This window comes from Typopeltis vanoorti, chromosome 3 (assembly GCF_054136105.1).
Source record: "Typopeltis vanoorti isolate ZY-2024b chromosome 3, IOZ_Tvanoo_1.0, whole genome shotgun sequence".
Classification (NCBI taxonomy): domain Eukaryota; kingdom Metazoa; phylum Arthropoda; class Arachnida; order Uropygi; family Thelyphonidae; genus Typopeltis; species Typopeltis vanoorti.
Genome location: NC_143551.1, coordinates 151,382,140 through 151,401,105, shown reverse-complemented (window position 1 = coordinate 151,401,105; position 18,966 = coordinate 151,382,140). Strand labels below are relative to the sequence as shown.

At 36.5% G+C, this 18,966-nt stretch overlaps 1 protein-coding gene across 1 annotated transcript in view; it reads right to left on the bottom strand.

The window, feature by feature from the left end:
- LOC150108654 (BAI1-associated protein 3-like) overlaps nt 1–18,966 on the bottom strand; it is a 175,549-nt gene that overhangs the window by 35,091 nt on the left and 121,492 nt on the right. Inside the window, exon 7 of the mRNA XM_090390496.1 lies at nt 6,400–6,594. Within this exon, the coding sequence (XP_090246622.1) occupies nt 6,400–6,594 (195 nt within the window). The remainder of the gene's footprint in view (nt 1–6,399; nt 6,595–18,966) is intronic.

Below are 18,966 nucleotides of genomic sequence, written 5' to 3'. Positions count from 1 at the left end.
CCTCTAGTGGCAGAGGTGAAAATATATTTAGTGACGAGTTTGTGTGCTATTTCTTGTTGTAGAGTATTAAGGAGAAATCAAGTGTGGAACGTTGTTATCCTGTTGTGAATGGAAGTCAAGTTTTGTCCTCCATCTATGTACTTTGAGAGAAGTACATAGCTTGGAATAGGAAAGCCAGTTTGTTTTGTTCCATATGAATCGACAGATAGTCGACTTTATTTGTTTAATGAATTGCACCGCTGGCGTGAATCTTTAGTGTATGCCAAAGGACACTGGTGGCTATTTGGTTAATAATTATTGTTCTCCCACTTGTGGAGGCAGAAGCTCGTATTGCTGCCCACTTTCCTAGTACTTGCTTGAAATGTTTATATAGTGTTTCCCAGTTCTTATCCACATAAGAGGGTGTGTTTCCTAGGTAAATCCCCAGGTATTTGTTTCCCTCTGCAGTTTAGTTTTTTTTCATTTGCCACACCACAGTCCTATGGTATTATGTGCATTTAGTTTGGCTCCTGAGGCTGCTTGGTATTGTTGGTATGCCTCTTCTTTGTGGGTTATAATTGTAACATCATCAGCATATGCTGTCAGGGTTATGGTTTGATAGGAAAGTTTAGGATGGGATGCCCTAAGCAGCATGTTTAATCTACACAAAAAGGGCTCAATGGCAATTGTGTAAAGAGGACCGGAAAGTGGACAGCCTTGTTTAATACCTCTGCTGTATGGTACAGTTATGGAAGTCTGTTGTTTATTTTCATTAAGAGTGTTCTTTGGCATACGGCATCTTAATAGAATGAATGATGCCTGAGCCAAAGCTGAAGGCTTTCAAGCAGCTGAATAGGTATAGGTGTTCAATGCGGTTAAAAGCTTTTTCTTAGTCTAGTGTTACAAGGCAAACATTTTGCAACATTGAACTCACATCCCCATTCCCATGCCCAATCACTCAATTTATTCAAGTCTTCTTGTAAGGCCATAACATCTGCTCTACTGTTCATAGTTCATCCCAACTTTGCATCATCTGCAAACAACTGAATATCTCCATCCAAATCTTCACCAATATCATTAATATACAAGTTAAACAGTAATGGCCCTAAAACAGACCCCTGAGGCACAGCACTAGTAACTTTCCTTTTCCTGGATATCGCTCTCCACCATACACAATTTTTCGATACCTATCAAATAGCCAGTCTCCAATCCAATGCACCAATCTAATATCTAACATCATCCGCTCCAGTTTGACTATCAACTTATCATGCGGTACTCTATCAAAAGCCTTTGCAAAATCTAAGTATAATCATGTGTACCCTTCTCCTCTGTCCATAAGCAGTCACCGTATTGTAATAAGTAAGTAGATTACTGAAACATGACCTTCCTTTAGCAAATCCATGCAATCCATCAAAGATAATACCATTGTTTTCAACCCAATTCTGGATCCTAGCTTCTCCAATAACTTAACTATAACACCTGACACACAGATAGGCCTATAGTTTGATGCTTGAGTTCTATCACCTCCTTTATGAAGTGGTACAATCTTGCCCTCCTTCTACTCATTAGGAACTTGACCCAGTACAAGACTCATATTAAAAAAATTATGTCAAGGCCGGCATCAACTCCTTCGCACATTCTTTCAGAATATGTGGTGATATATTATCAAGTCCCATATCCTTATTTACATCTAGTTTGCTCAACTCCTCATACACCTATTTCTCACTTATAGTCAGTCTCTCCTCCCCATCATCAACTGCTCTCAATCTCTCCATGAAGTCATATTCATAAGATTGAAAGACCTTTATGAACTGCTCATTAAGTATCTCCACCACATCTTCTGCAACAGCTGTCTTTATACGATTTTCTCCAATCAGTTTCATCCTTCCACAATCACTTTCTTTTGCTGGCTACATATTGAAAGAACTCCTTAGGATTCCTTTTGGCTTCATTAGCTAACTGCTGTTCATACCTCACCAACCAAGTCACCCGCCTTGCCTGGTCTTTGTAGTCCTCATGGAATTGGTTATTTCCACTTGTCTTATTCTGCATCCATAATGCCTTTCTCTCTATATCGCATGCTTAATTTCTTTATTCATCCATTTCACACCTACCTTATTTAACCTTCTCACCCTTAGAATACATTTAGACATTGCATCTACTAGATAATTTTTAAAAATCCCGCAAGCTGCACTGATCTCTTTTCCAGCTAACTCCTCATTTAATGCTACACCCGCAAGCTGTCTCCTGAGCTCTTCATAATCACCTCCCTCCTTGTAGTTCCACATATATCCTTTTCTCACAGAGGTCCTCACACTGCTGGCAACCACCCAGTTATTTACTTCATGGTCACTCTCACCAATTGGTGGATGATTTGACACCTCATTTATAATTACATCTTCTGCTGAGATGACCAAATCCAAGATCCTCAATCCTCATGTGCCTCTGTTACATACTGTTTGAGATAGTTATCATCAGACACATCAGAACTCAAGAAACTCATTTTCTTTACTTCCAGTTGCTATCTCATCATTCCAGTCTATATTGCAATAATTAAAATCACCCACAATGATCACTCTTTTCTTATTTGCTTGCTAATTTGATTCTTTTATTATTATTATTACTCTTATACTCTTATTATTATTTTCATAAATTGCTTTCATAGCTTCTTGGGCGCATCACAGACTTGTTATTTTTCTCCATGGAGACAACTTCACAAGAATGCTTATTCATTTCGTCAATTAATGTATTCTTCAGATTTTTATCACTGATTCATTAACGATATAGGAAAGGATCTGAGAGGAACTGTTCTGTTATTTGCAGTGGTGGTCCATACATAAGCACTGCGACACTGCAGCACCCCAAGGAAAAAATGAAAAAATTAAATTTTGTTTGTGTTTATAAATAATAACAATGCTTACAACATTATATAAATGCAGTACAGTATGTTAAAGGTTAGAGCTTATAGTTAATAATTGGAATTGTTCGATTGACGCTTTAGATTACAAAACAAATGCACCACGATCTAACGCCGATATTCGTTTGCTCTTGTCATTGCACGTTACGTCATTCCCAACTGTAACTGCTCAAACAGCAGTGTATTTTTAGTAAGCTTACGCGCCTTATTTCTGTGAGATATGAAACGTTTATTATTGGTGCATGTGCCTGGTGAACTTTTTTTGTAAATCCTATTTTATATTATTAAAATAACATATAATTATTTATTTATTATAGATACAAGGCTGAATTATGATGAGTGTCACTGTTGAAAATATGAAAAGAATAATATTTTTTCAATTATCATTACACGAAACAAATGTACTGCGATCTAACGCCAATATTCGTTTGCTGTCGTTGCACATTACGTCATTAGATACACTGCCGCTTGGGCAGTGTATCTTATGCCTGCGCTTGTTATTTCTGTGAGATATGAAACGTTTATTATTGGCACGTGTTCATGGTGAACTTTTTTTTTGTAAATCTTAATTTATTTTGTTAAAATAACATATAATTATTTATTTATTTATTATAGATACAAGGCTGAATTATGACGAGTGTCACTGTTAAAAATATGAAAAGAATTATATTTTTTCAATTATTGTTACACGAAACAAGTGCACTGCGATCTAATGCCAATATTCATTTGCACTTGTCATTGCTATTGATAAGAAACATTTTATTGGTGTTTGTTCGTGGTGAGGATAAAATATTTTTAATAAAACAATTTTTAATATGTAAATTTAATTAATAAATTTGTTACTGATTAGGGAAAAAAAGTTTTTTTTTTTTTTTTTTTTTGTATATGCAGCACCCCCGCTTAAAATTTTCACCGGCCACCACTGCAAACAAGTTAACAACAGTTTTAATATGCATTTTAGATTGGCTCAGGTTCCAAAGGAGTGGAAAAAGGGCAAAATTGTTCCACTTCATAAAAGGGATAATAAGACTAAGGTTTCGAATTATAGGCCAAACTTCTTGACTGGAGTTATGGTCAAGGTATTAGAGAGGCTAGTGAGGACCAGGGTTCAGAACTGGGCTGATAGCAACAGAATTCTCTTTGATGGACAGCATGGGTTTGCTAAAGGAGGAACACCATGTTTTAGCAATCTGCTTACTTATTATAATAAGCTGTCAAATGCATTTAACAAGGGGGATGCATACACAGTAGCATATCTAGATTTTGCAAAGGCCTTTGATAGGTTACCACATTATAAGTTTGTAATTAAAATAGAACAGATGGGGTTTGGATGCTATATTAGTGCATTAGACTAGAGATTGGCTATCTGATAGTATAAGCAAGTTGTGTGTGTGTGGGGAAGGGTGATATCCCAAAAGGGGAAAGTCACTAGTGGTGTGGCCCAAGAGTCTGTTTTAGGGTAATTGTTGTTTAATTTGTATGTAAATAACATTTGGAAGAGCTTCACACTGGTGATGAACAGTTGTTTGCAGATGATGAAAAGTTGGGAGAGCAATGATAAGTAGAACAGATGCTGTGGCCTTGCAAGAGGACATGAAAAGACCAGATGAATGGGTAAGTGGAGTAAGTGGATGGAGATGTCAGTTCAGTGTGACAAGCGTAAGGTTTTAAAATTTGAGAAGCAAAGATGGAATGCAGAGAATCAGATTGGTGGGGATATCTTAGAGGAAGCAGAAGAGATGAAAGGTCTGAGGGTAATGGTGGATAGGAATATGAAATTTTGGGGACATTTTGCTAAAATTCTGAGGACAGCATAGCAGATTATGGCAATGATGTGGAAAAAATTGACACACAGATAAGTAAGGATGTTATGATTCAATTGTATAAGACTTTAATCAGACCACATATGAATTACTATGCACATATTTGGTCACTTGATTTTCAAAAGATGATGAGTTGTTGGAGAGTGTTGAGAGACGATTTGCTTAGTCAGTTTGAGATCTCTGAAATGCAGAGTATTACAACAGATTAAGAAAATGCAAATTGCAGAGCCTGACAGACAGAAGGGGGGAGGACATGACTGAGACATATAAGTTGGTAAGGGATAATTACCAGATTAATGTGCATGAAATTTTTCATATAATGGCTGGGAAGAACATTCTTTCTCAAAAACTTGAGAAATAATATATATTGTTTCTGATCTTCATCATCACTCTTCTCATAGTATCAAATCCAAAACATTATCTTTTTGTGGCTTGTGGCTCTGGCTTGAAAGTGTTATTCATCCATTTATCTCTCATGCTATTTATTCTTCTAACTCTGGAGATAAAGTCACTTACCGCTTCCTTCATATGCTCTTTGACTACTTCTCATGTATTGTTGAAGGAATAATTACCAGATTAATGTGGTAATCGGGGATTCTCGCATATGCAGCAAGACATATGTTTGGCTCGAATTATCAGATTACCAGAATAATTACCAGCTTTGTCCAAATTTTCCATTTTTGAGTCTGTCCAAATCACTCTATTTGAAATTCTTTCCATTCAAGAAATTTATCTTTATGTGTAGCACTGAATACCACAACTCTGCCTTCCTTTCCCTAATTAATTGCTACTGTCTATATTCAATATTTTTCGACAATAAGACATACCTTTTTACTTAGAGAAATTATATTAGAATTGGGGTGTGTCTTATGGTCCGAAGGTAGGTGAAACTGGGTAAGTTTCACCTACCTTCGGATTCCCGTGTTTTCGATTCAAGCCAAACACATGTCTCGCTGCATATGCGAGAATTCCTGATTTACATAAGAAAACTTTACCGGCATCAATAGTAGTTAGTGGACAAGCATATGCAGTTTTGAACAGACAAGACGATTATTAAGTCTTTTAAAAAATGCGGCATAAGTAGCACAATAGATGGTACTGAAGACGGCTTAGTTTTTAAAGAGAGTGATAACAATAGTTCAGACAATAATACAAAAAGTGACAGTAATGAGACGAGTGAAGATGAACTGAATGCTGCTGGTACAAGTTATGGTAATAATAAATGAAATTTAATGTTAGTGAATATTTTTATATAATAATATATTTTTTCTAAAAATTGTCTCATAAATTGTCTCATCATCTTATCGACTGAAAAATACGGTAAATCATCACTATTACATACTATTACAATGCTCTCACTGTAGAAAGTTTATATTCAATAAATTAATCAATCATGGTAGAAAGCTTTGTTTGGTTTATTGTTATGTATAACTAGATTATGCACAGAATAGTTTTGTGCATTAAAAACTGGTCCTGAGTACACAAAACTAAACTATGCATAATCTATTTATACTAATGTGGATAACTGCAAAACAGTTGATAAACTAAACAAATTTTCTTTGAACTTGTAGTCATAAAGTTGATCCCAACTTCTTCAATGGTGACAGAAACAGTTTTTATTCTTTCTACCTTTTAGAAAGTGATAAAAGAATTTAGTTAAGAAGAGACAGAAGCTTGTACCTGATGCCTTGGGAGCTCTAAATCAAGACTTGACCTACATAAAATTAGGTGTCTCTGAACATTTAAGAGATGCCATTTTCTAGGTTTAGCTATGAATTCCAAAGAAATTTGGATCTTGCCACGACTCTCAGCTGGTTTGTTGAACTGTTTTTTCCTTAGTGGCCCTGTAAGCTCAATTCCAACTGAAGGTATATTCTGTCAGGGATATATACATAAACATTTTTTTTTTCATAACTTCTTAATAGTATTAAATAACAGATATTTATTATTATTGTTGTTATTATTATTTATAAAATATTATTTGCAGAACGTGTGGAGAAGTACTCTTTCTCCACAAGTACTTCTCTATACTTTCTGTAATTAATAATTTTTTAAATTAATTAACTCATTAATGGTCACTTGTTTAATTTTGTTTAGTTAAGACCTTAATGTGTTTTGGACAATGTCATTGTATAACATGTATGTGTGGTTCATGCATTTTCAGTGTTGAATCTGTTTCTGTTCTACTTGTTTAATTTGAAAGTCATACTGAACATGCCCTGGACACTAGGACAAAAATTTTATGCTTGATAAAATAAAAATTACATAAGTAAAATCCATATCATGTCTTATTTAATGTTTTCATAGTTATGCATGGGGCTGGTCACCTGGTTTTTTGAAAATGAAGAAATGGGGGAGGTTCCAGAGGCAAGTGACAAAATGATAAGTGGTCAGTGGAATAATGCTTCCTGTGAGGTTAGAGTGAGATATGAAGAAAAGTGGGGATATACTAGAATCGTTCAAGTTGCTAAAAGGATTTTATAGGATTGATAAAGAGGATAAGGACTGGTTTTTCATCACTCTGGGGGAAGAAGGAAAACATGAGAGGTCACCCTGGGAAATTGCATAACAGTGCAGTTAGTAATGCTTCAGGACTAGATATTTTGCTCAGAGAGTGGTAAATGAGTGAAATGAGTTGCAGGAGTCTGTTATGAGTGCTTTGTCAGTGAACACATTTAAAGAAAGGTGCAACAGATGTTGTGTGGATATTCTGGTTCTCCCATGATCACTCTTCAAAGTCAATAGAGATTCCCATGAACAATAATAGTTAGCTGTCATAACTCTCACTATCTGTGATTTGCCAATTCCATCTACTTAAACACTTCACAATTATTTCCTTCTGCATTTCCAGCTATAGTAACATTCCATTAAATATCTAATGTTCCTGCTCACCATCTCAAATCAAACAACTTCAGAGCAACTATTACTATGCTATCTTGTCCCTACTCTTGGAAGTGGGGGTGACAAATTTTCTGATATTGTCTGTGATGTTGTTCCTCTATTATTCCTTTATGTCTTCTTAAAAATTGCTATATCCATCACTTTATATTTCCCTCAGTCATCACCCTCATCAACAGCAGTCTCTCACAAATAAGCATGCATGATTGCCTTTCAAAGCTAATCTACTGGTAAGTCAGGAGATAGTTAATTAAGTTGATCTGTGATCTGCATAACACCTTATACAATGGGAATTACCAATCATTAAAACACTTACATAGATAATATATAAGAATAATGGTAGTCCCTGCTTAGAAAGAAGACTGTGCATGACCTCTTTGATTGTAGGAATGTTGGTGCACTATAAAGATACATACAAAATGACAGCTTGTGAATCTCATTTGAATGGTAGGGATAGCAAGATGGTTGTAAATTCCCATTCTACTGCAGCCTTCTTTTCTGGCCATTGAAAGATGGAATATATTTTTCTGTCCATATAACCAATGAGATCTTGGATTGTACTTAACTCAAACCTCCCCCTTGACCTTGGCAGCAAGGTTGGCCCTATCAGATATGGATGCTTGGATATTGATTATCACTCATGTTGATGTTTAGTGGAGAAAACACATATCCAGAGATAAGAATTATTAATTCAATTTATTTAGCTAATAAATGATGATGCTAATATTTCACCAAGGCATCTTCATGGGTACAAAGAAATATAACTTAGTGCAAGCAAGTAGGCACACCAGCAGAAGAAAAACAGACTGAATATGAAATGAGGGATCCTACAATCCTAACCGATGTATTCTAGAATCTGCCAGTGTTTTTTACAGCATTTACCAAATATGAACAAATTTGGCCACCTCACTTTACCAAAAAATCTTGGACATTATTATCTTGAGACCTTCACCAAGGTTTAATTACCACACTCATAGAAGGCATCAGTTAGGATTGTAAGATCCAGTCTCTGTTCACTTTTCTACTAGTGTGCTTGCTTGTGCTAAAGTTGTATTTCTTTGTGCCCATGAAGATACCTTAGCTAAATAAATTTAGTAATTATCTCTAGAAATGTTTTTTTATTATTATTTTTTTTTTTTACTAAACATGATTTTACTAAATATCTACATTTATGCGATCTTACCAGTCTACAAGACCTGGGTCATCAATGTCTCCAATTTCCTGGTGATTATAGATTAGGAGACCCAATCCCAAATGAAATGGAATAATTGTGTGGGCAAAGAAGAAGATAGTAGTTGAATCCACAAGTCTTTTAGAATGAATGTCCTACACCATTCAGTCTTTTGAGGGGATTCAACAATGTGACTTGTAGAAGTGTCTTCAAAGAAGGTAGAGAATAATAAGAAAAACAATGCTTTTTGGGTGGATTATGCTAGAATTATATACAAAGCAACTAATTTTATGAGGCTAATGTATTATTTCTGTTAACTCTGTGTGTTCTACTGGCTGGTGTTCTTGTTTTGTGGAATGAACAAAAAAAAAAAAAAAAAAAGAGTTCCTGGGAGAAAACCCAGGGTTGATTTTTTTCACAATTTTTCAAGTACTTGAGTTCTTTTATGAATTGGATTTAATTCTTCAAATTCACACAGGCTGAATTCAGCTGAATGCTTCCATCAAATAAAAGTGGATCAAGAAAATTCAACTTTGTACTTATTTATTTCGTATATGATTTTCCCCCTTTCCTCCCCCATCCCTTAGGACAGGTTAAGCCCTCCTAATGAGGGATTAAGTATGTATTTTATGAATGTAGATCCAAGAGTATTCATGTGCCAGTTTGCTTGGTTCTGAGGGACAAAAAAACCCTAGTTTCTGGTTTTTTGTCCCTCACCCCACCTCCACATGAGACCGGCTAACTCACCTTTAGTCAAAAGAGACCGGATAATGGTTCCTCACGTCATGGATGGGAATCGAACCCCAGTCTTTCTGACCAAAGGGCTTTGTCTATACCTAGTCTATATATGACTACATATGACTATAAAGTTTAAGAGTCAAATTTGGTTCTAATGATCCTTGTAAAAGAATAGTTCAGTGATTCCCTACTGGGGATAAGAGTCACTGCTGGATGTTATTGTTTGAAATCATAGCTGAAGTAACTAAATCTATGAGGCCAGAGGCGTAGCTAGAGGGAGGCAATGGGGACATTCCACCCCGGGTGGCACTTTGAACCTTTTTGAACTTTTGCAGTTAATTCTAAAATACAGTCTCGAGAACTCAGTTCCAACTATTGTAATACCACAGCGAATTTTCCTCACAACTGCTGCAAGTGTTGCTAGTTGTGAGAGGAGTTTTTTTAAATAAAATTGATTAAGAATTACCTACATTACTATGAAATAGACTTTGACAATGTCACCGGTGATTTTGCTAACAGAAAAGCAAGAAAAATAACATTTTAGAATGTTGAAATTAAAGTTTTACTTCAAAAATAAACATAGTGTTTTAATTTATTTCCCTATATGTTGTTTTGACTTTTTGTAGTATTTTTGGAGTGTATTGAGAGGGATGGCAAACTCAGGGACCGCCCCTGGGTGGCAAAAGCTCTAGCTACACCACTGTATGAGGCCAATGTCTTATGTCTGTTATTTGCATACTGGCTCTCAGGCCTGTTTTGCAGGATGAAAACCATGAGTTTCCAGGAAAAAAATCCTGTTATCTTCATTGAAACTGACTAATTCACCTTTTGTGGAAAAGTCTTATAAAGATCCATTGTATCCTGGATGGGATTCAAACATCCATCTTTTCAATAAAAGAGGGTCCATACAGACTGAACTATGGTGGATCATATCATCAAAACAGTTCACTGCCAACTAGTGATCCCTTTAAAACTATTTAAAGAATGGCAGGAATTAAGTTCTCACCTAATTCCTTCCATCATCCATTTGATTTCCACTACTCCCTTTACAAATCTTTTAGCTAGTTTTTATTTGAATGCAGGTGTACTTCTTTGAATACAGTAACTAATTAATGCAAGTCAAAGTGTATTTCCCTTACATTATTTGCAAGGGAGATATTTCATTGATTAGAAACATTAAGTCATTACTGACCAGTATACATAGTAAACATAGATAAGATGGCAGCAGAACCCAGATGAGAAGGTTTGGCAAAATGGATTAATTAAGATGATATTTCTATCAGAAGTATAGCATTTCTTAGAAGAATATATAAGCACCTATTAATATGATGAATAAAAAATAAGAAAGTGTGGATATAAAGGAGATGAGATATATTAATATTATCAATACGACGAAATATTTGCCATGAAGACAGAGAAAAAGTATCCTGGTATCCAGTAGATGGGATCAGTGAAATGATTAAAAAAAAAACTGTTGACAGGTGCTTACTAGACAGATGCTGTAAAGATTTTCCAAAGAACAGAACAAGGAGAAAGGACAAGGGACTATTCTTGGAAATTACGAAAGGGAGTGAGTAACTGCTTCAAGAATGAGTGGTGGATATGTAGAACACATTGAATGAAAGATTGGGAATGATGCCACTAGTAAATTAACTTAAAGTTGTGGTATAAAAGAGAGCAGACCTTCCACAATAAGTTTGCCTCCTAAGCAGGGCCTGCCATCTCGGGGGTGCAGTGGGTGCAATGCACCCGGGCCCCACGATCGAGTGGGCACGGTCGGTACACATTTGCAGAAACGTATTATATTTTGAATGTGTTTTTTTTTTTCCTGTGCTAAAATCATTTGCAGGTAAGTGGTTTTACAATACGTTTATTTCAAATCCTTTAATTTTTACCTTTGAAAAATATTTTAGGGCCCCAAAAGGTTTCTTGCACCCAGGCCCCTTTATAGAGAAGACCAGCCGTGCTCCTAAGAAACTTGTAATAATAATAATAAATAGTATTTTTTTCTTTTTATTAAAGCTGTTTCACTGTTAAATAAATCTAAGTTTTTGGTTAAGCCATTTTGCCTTCAGATCTGTTTTTGGTTAATAGCTTTATCTTATTATTAAAACTTAAAGATGCATAACGATTAGGTTAAGTTAGGATCCAAAGAAATTCTTGTAGACTTTACCTTTGCAGACGACAAAAAAAAAAAAAAAAAAAAATGCTTCATTTCAATTCTAGTTAATATTTTTCCCCTCTTGTATAATATTTAACTATATTCATTTCTCATTTTAAATATTTGTAAAATTTCTAATTTCCTTTTAGTGGTACTTTCCACAGACTATTTATTCACAATTGAACTGAAATCTGAATAAGTGGTGGTGCTGAGTTCCCATAAAAAAATGGGGTTACTTGCATTCACATCCGTCACCATAACAACACAGTTCTATGATAAAGCTATTATGCCGGGTATGAGCTCTGAAGACAACACTTAGTTGAAATGGCTCATATCCTGTAATTCCATTTTTTTATCTGTTTTATCTTTGTTTTTTATCTCCCCCCCTTTTTTTTTTTTAATTTTGTACTTCATCCTTGATATGAGACCATTATCAAATCACTATGTATTTTTCGGTTTTTAGTCCTCATATTTTAATTTCCATAGTTTGAGCTTCCATATATATTAATCTCTATTCTGACTCTCCTTTTTTTGAAAAAAAGTTCTAATGTATTTATCCAAATAATAGTCCTAAATGGTATATAGTTCATTATTCATAGTTATTTTAATTGTTTCAAGTTCAGTTATATACGTGGGCTGTTCAATAAGTAATAAGACTAATTTTACTGTGGCGAAACCACTCATCACAATATTAATTTCTGTAGAATAAAGAAATGTTGCTGTATGTATTAATAAAAGAGGTTGATAGATGGCATATACGGGCTGATGTGCCAGAGTGTCACGTGACTAAATGCAAGTGCTCATCGGCACGCCTACGAGGTGTGATCAGTCTTCGAAATGGAAGTGTCCTTGGAACAGCGTTATGCGATTAAATTTTGTGTGTGTTTGCAAAAATCGGCATCGGACACTTTTAACATGATACGCGAAGCTTTCCACGATGAAGCAATGTTGAGGGCAAGTGTTTTTCGCTGTCATAAAACTTTTAAGGAAGGAAGGCAAAATGTGGAAGATCTTGAACGTAAGTGAAGATCTTCAATGTCCATCACAGAGACAATGATCAACACAGCAGCGATTATCATCAAGCACGTCAAAAGGAAGCGTCCACTGCTGAAGAATGGCTTCTTATTGCACCACGATAATGCAAGGCCACATATTGCTGGTTGTGTAGTGGACGTTTTGCAGAAGAACAACACAGATATCCTACCACACCCTCCATACAGTCCTGATCTTGCACCGTGCGATTTCTGGCTGTTTCCTCAGCTCAAGAAACCACTAAGAGGCCGCCATTTCAAAAGCAACAAAGCACGTGTAAAAGCTGCAGAGGCAGTTTTGAAAGAACTCTCAAAAAATGGACTCTCACATGTGTTTAAGAAGTGGACGCAACGTTGGGACAAATGCATCGCGTCTCACAGTAGTTACTTCGAAAAAGACCATGTAAATGATGACGATTAAAGGTAATCTGTTTTCTGTATAAATATAGTCTTATTACTTATCGAACAGCCTACGTATATACAGGGTGGCCATAAAATAACTTTCCCTCTTTGGAGGCATCTGTAGCTAAAATCAATAAACGGAATGAGACCAAATTTTATATCGAGACTTTTGAAGGCATGGGAAGATGAATTCCGCGAAAAAAGATTTAGTACCGAAAGTCGCCGATAGGGGAAATGTTGGCGCTGGTGGAGCCAAAAACAAGGGGATAATTACATTAAAGGCAGATAAAATGGAATAATAACATTTTGACGGTGTAAGCGACAGCTGCGTCACTCATTCCAGCTGGATATGTGGAGGTTACAATGATAATAAGAATAATTAAACTAAAACAACAACTTGGGAGAAAGACAAATTAATGTAGTGATTGAACTCACAGGAAATAATGTTTTATTCATCAGAATCAGGGTCCCCTGGACCACATACACGATTTTCAATGTGCTGACGTTTCTTGTGTACAACAAATTGCATCAGGTGTGTGACATGCTCTACAGCTGAGCGTAAGGAGTCGGATTGGATGTTCATAACAGCCCGTTTTATGTTCTCTTTCAAGACATGCAAGTTGGGAACGCCATCAACATACACAACGAATTTCAAATACCCCACAGCCAAAAGTCACATGGAGTGATGCCCGGGGATCGAGGCGGCCATGTTGTTGGAAAGAAATGACAGATAACCCTCTCATTACTGAAATGTCTGCATAAAAGGTGCTGTACTGAATGTTCAATGTGTAGCTATGCTCCATCCTGCATAAAAATTATGGAGTCCAAACATTGTCTTTGCTGCAATGCAGGAATGGCAAAATTTTCCAGCATTCGTTGATAAATCTCTCCAGTAATGGAGCAGGTTATAGGACCTGTAGGGGTAATATGCTCAAAAAAAGTATGGTCCTATTATGAAATCGGCTGTGAAGCCACACCACACGGTTACTTTTAGAGAATGCAGTGGTACTTACTGGATCGCTTGGGGAGGTTCAGATGCCCAAATTCTGCAGTTGTGAGTATTAACCGACCCATTCAGATAAAAATGAGCCTCATCACCCCACAATATTCTCCAATGCCAGTCATTGTCGACCTCCTTTCAGGCAAGAAACGTTAGCGTGAAGGTATCATAATCTGCGGTAGTTAGTTAGTGCTTGCACACGACTGAACTTATACAGATATAAGTGAAGCATTTTCCATAAGATTTTCAAGACTGTATCATAAGCCATATCAAGTTTGCAAGCTATGGCACAAGCGCTTGGACCAGTACTGGTCCAAGCGCTCGTGCCATAGCTTGGCAAGAGCCGAATACCGCAGTAGCAACGTCTGTTACTGTCTCTTCTTGCACTGCTTTCCGTTCTCTGCCAGGTCTAACTCCTAGTGATCCAGTTTCTTCAAACTTCTTAATCATAGCTCTCAGTGCTACAGCTGACATAGGACCTGTACATAGGTTATAAAGCCTTCTAAATTCCCGAAGGGGCACTACGCACTGTTTAAGGTAAAACAACTTAACAAGTAAAGCATGCTGAGGCAAGGTAGGACACATATTGAGCACAATTCGTCAGTCATTCGAATAACTGCTAGAACATTCCGAATCCCTTTTTAAGTGGAATTGGTGGCTCTGCTGTCATGTACACACAGTAAAATTTGCATAATCCTTTTTGCCTGTGTTTACTGCAAATATTTGACTGTTTTCGGCTCCTCAGGCACCAAAATTTCCCCTATCGGCAACTCTCGGTACTAAATCTTTTTTTCGTGGAATTCACCTCCCCATTCCTTCAAAAGTCTCAATATAAAATGTGGTCTCATTCCGTGTATTAGGTTTAGCTACAGATACCTCCAAAGAGGGAAAGTTAATTTATGGCCACCCTGTATATATACTTTTTAGCAATATATTTCTGATGCTCTTCCATAAAAAGTTAATCTTGAGGATTCTATAAAGTTATGTCAAAAATTATTCCTTGTGTATTACTTTTCTTTTATGTTTTTAAAATACTCTTCATCAATGTTTTAATTTAACTGAAGTAAAAAAAACCAGTTGATTTTAGATGCAGTTGTTTTTCCAACAGCGACTTATGGATGCGAGACTTGGAACCTAAAGAAGTCAGATAAGAAACAGATATCTGCTTTTGAGATGTGGTATTACAGAAGGCTGTTGAGGATATCATACACTGAAAGGCGTACAAATGAATGGGTGTTAGATAAGATTAGTAGAACTTTAAGGCTCCTTAAGGATATTGACAGAAGAAAGTTAAAATATTTTGGACACATAGAAAGGATGGAAGGGGGACTTCTCAGAACAGTAATAAAAGGTAAAGTTCCTGGAAAAAGAGGCAGGGGTAGACCATCAATGAGATGAATGGATGGCGTGTGTGGAGTGACTGACCTTCAGAGAATTGAGGCTGCCAGAAGTGCAAACAACAAGACTACATGGCGAGGCCTAGTGTGGAACATCATCGAGCATCGGAGTGACCATACGGCATCTGTAGATGCCCAGTGAACAGTGTGTGTGTGTGTGTGTGTGTGTGTGTGTGATGTAGTGCAAGGGGTTACTCCTTATGAAAATGGGCAAAATAGCCATAAGTATCAATAATCAATCCTTCCCCCAATCCTTGACCATCTTTTCAGAAAGATTTTAGTAATGCTATTATTATCCCCAAGGTCTGAGGGACTTGACTTCAGAAAACCTAGCCAGAGTCTTAAAAAATACAATCTCAGCACAGCTTTCAAGCCCCACTGAAAGCTTGCTACCCTTATATGTTCTACTAAAGATCAGCTCCGTCCTCTCTCTGTGCCTGGAGTATAGTGTCCTGTTCCTGCAAGTTGTCCTACTATGGACAGACATGAAGATCAGCCAACATCTGCAAAGAACAAAAAATATACATCGAATATATCTGCAATCATAACTATTGTTAATTAGACCTTGTGGACTATGCTTTAGAAACAGCTCATAAAATCAATCGGAAAAGGACCACCATGCTTCATCGCAGTAAATTATTATTACCCAAGACCCCATGGAGTCAAAGACTTATCTGAGAGGTTGTTTTATCACACAGAACTCATCATACCGTGCTTTAAACACACAAATTCTCTGCAGACACCACACTCTCAGGCAAGGCATCCCAATCATTTGCAACTCTGCATGAAAAAACCTGCTTCTCACTCCCCTACTCACATCCTCTTTATATAGTTTCCAGGGATGACCTCTGGTTCTCCCCTGATCTTCCACTATTTTCTGTAGAGCCTCTCCGGCATTGAGATAACAACAATCTCCTATAACAACCCCTCACTAACTTGTAGGTCTATCATATCTCCCCTCTTCCTCCTGTCCACCAGACTCTGCAAATTTAGAAGAGAAAGACTATTTTGGGAATCTGCAGCTACTCTCAGAAATTAGCCTAGTTTAAATAAAATATGGTTGCATTTAACTTCCCAAAATATGGGAAACACCAATACTTCAAGATCCCAGTTTATATCCTAGGCCACCAATAGGTGACAACACAGGGCACCCTACCTAGTTAGGACCCTAGTCTTTCATCCTATTCCTGCAAGTTTTACTTAGTGTTGCCTTTGTATGTGTGCATGTGTTTACATGTCTCATATTGCACTCCTAATGATGTCTCAGTGACTGAGATGAAATATTGGAAGAATTAAATAACATTTTTAATCCTTTCTTGGTACTGTTTCACTCCATTAAGACTCTAACATGACTTTCAAATATTTACAATGCCTTGTCTCATAAAACATTTGAAAAAGTAAGAAACAAACATATCAACAATTACAGAAAGATAATAATATAGTCATCACCAGCACAGACAAGGGCAGTGCCACTGTAATCTCCAGTGCCAGTAAATATATAATTATCTCTCATCTGCTGTCCCAGAAAAATACATGGTTTTCAACAACAACAACAAAAAAAAAAAAAAGCTTAATCATCCTCTTAGATCTATAGTTGATGCCCTCTTATAGATTATTCAAACAATTAATGAAATCTCTTAACCTGCTTCCCCACTAGCAGTACCTCTTCTTACATTAAAAAAAAAAAAAAAAACCTTCACCATTTTAAAACTTCCTTCAAAAGTTTAATTCTAAATCGGTTGAGGGAATGTGGACTGCAGAGTTTGGTGGATAGAAGAAAGAGAGGTGATATGATTGAGACTTTTAAACTGTTGAGGGGTAGTTACAGGGTTGATACTGGGGAGTTCTTTCACTTGGTTGAACAGCAGGAGGGAGTGATGACAAGAGGCCATCCCTGTAAGTTACGAAAGAAAACTGTTTGCAAGAGGGTGAGGAGTGGAGGAGTGGTTTCTTTGCATGGAGGGTGGTTGAACCATGGAATGCATTGCCTGATGGAATGGTGAGAGTGAGAACGGTCAATAAGTTTAAGGAGTGGTATGATAGACTTTGTGTTTCTCAGGGAAGACCTCCCCTCGATGAGTCTTTTGATTCCATGGAGGCCTGAATAATAATAATAATAATCATAATAATAAAATAATTCTGATATATTGATCAACTTGTATATCAACTCAGTGTTTACCAATGTTTCCTTGAATCATGCCTTAACACTATAAAAAAAAATGTTTTTCCTCCTGATATAACCACTTTTCTGTTGTAATCCATTTTAGTTACTTCTGTTGGAAGAACAAAATTTATAAATAGACAGAGGGAACTGGGATAGATTCCCCTCATCCTGCTGTCATTTTCTCATAGAAAATTCTGAGAAGCACACTCAGCTTCTCAGAATGCTCTTGACTCAGCCCCTCTTAAGCTTTCTACCCAAGTAAAAAAAAATATACGTAGATGATGTGTTCTCCATTTGTCTTCATGGATCAGGCAGATTAGACTTTTTCCAGCTTTACCTCAAGAGTTAACATCAAAGAATCTGTTTTACTATGATAAATAAAGCTAATAATAGTCCAGCCTTTCTAGACACCTTAGTAACATACTTTTCCAATGGTAACCTTTCTTTCACAGCATGTAGAAAACCTGCTTCACAGGCAGATATATCCACAAACTTTCCCATCTCCCCAGCACCTCAACAGTGCGATATTATAAAAAACCTAACTAATAGAGTCAATAATCTTTGTTCCAAAGACTTACAGCTCTTACAGCTGAACTCAGTCATATATATATATACACACAACACCTTCCTACCTAATGGCTACAGTTTCTTCAGAATCAACAAAATACTTAATACTTTTCCCAATCTTCAACCTTCTCTTGAGAAAGATTATAGTAATGCAAGCATAATCTCCTGTGTTCAGGGCACATCTGAAAAAATAGCCAAAAATTAAAAAAAAATAGTACAACTCAATACTGCCTTCAAGCTTCACTTGAAACTGGGTACCCTTGTTCATTTCCCCAAGGAGTAACTCCTTCGTTTTTCTCAGTTTTCCTGGTGTGTGTGTGTGTGTGTGCATAAAGTTTCTTGTTCCTACAAGTTAGCCTATCAGGCACACTGAAAATAAGCCATTATCCACAAAAAAAAAAAAAAGCACATCTGTAATCATGATCAATCAGTGGAACATGCTTTAGATACTACACACAGAATCAAATGGGGAAAAACCACCACAATGCCTTATTGCCAAGTTTAGAAATGAAAGACTTTTTTTTTTTTTTGGAATCTGTAGCTCTCTTTAAAAACCAGTATAATTTAAATAAACATTGGTGCATTAAACTTCCCAAATTATGGGAAATATTAATTCTTGGAGAGCGTATATTACTACTAAAGCCTCTAGCTGGAACCAACAGAGCACTCACTACCTACTTAGGACTTTTGTCTACTGAATTTTGCTTATGTGTGTGAG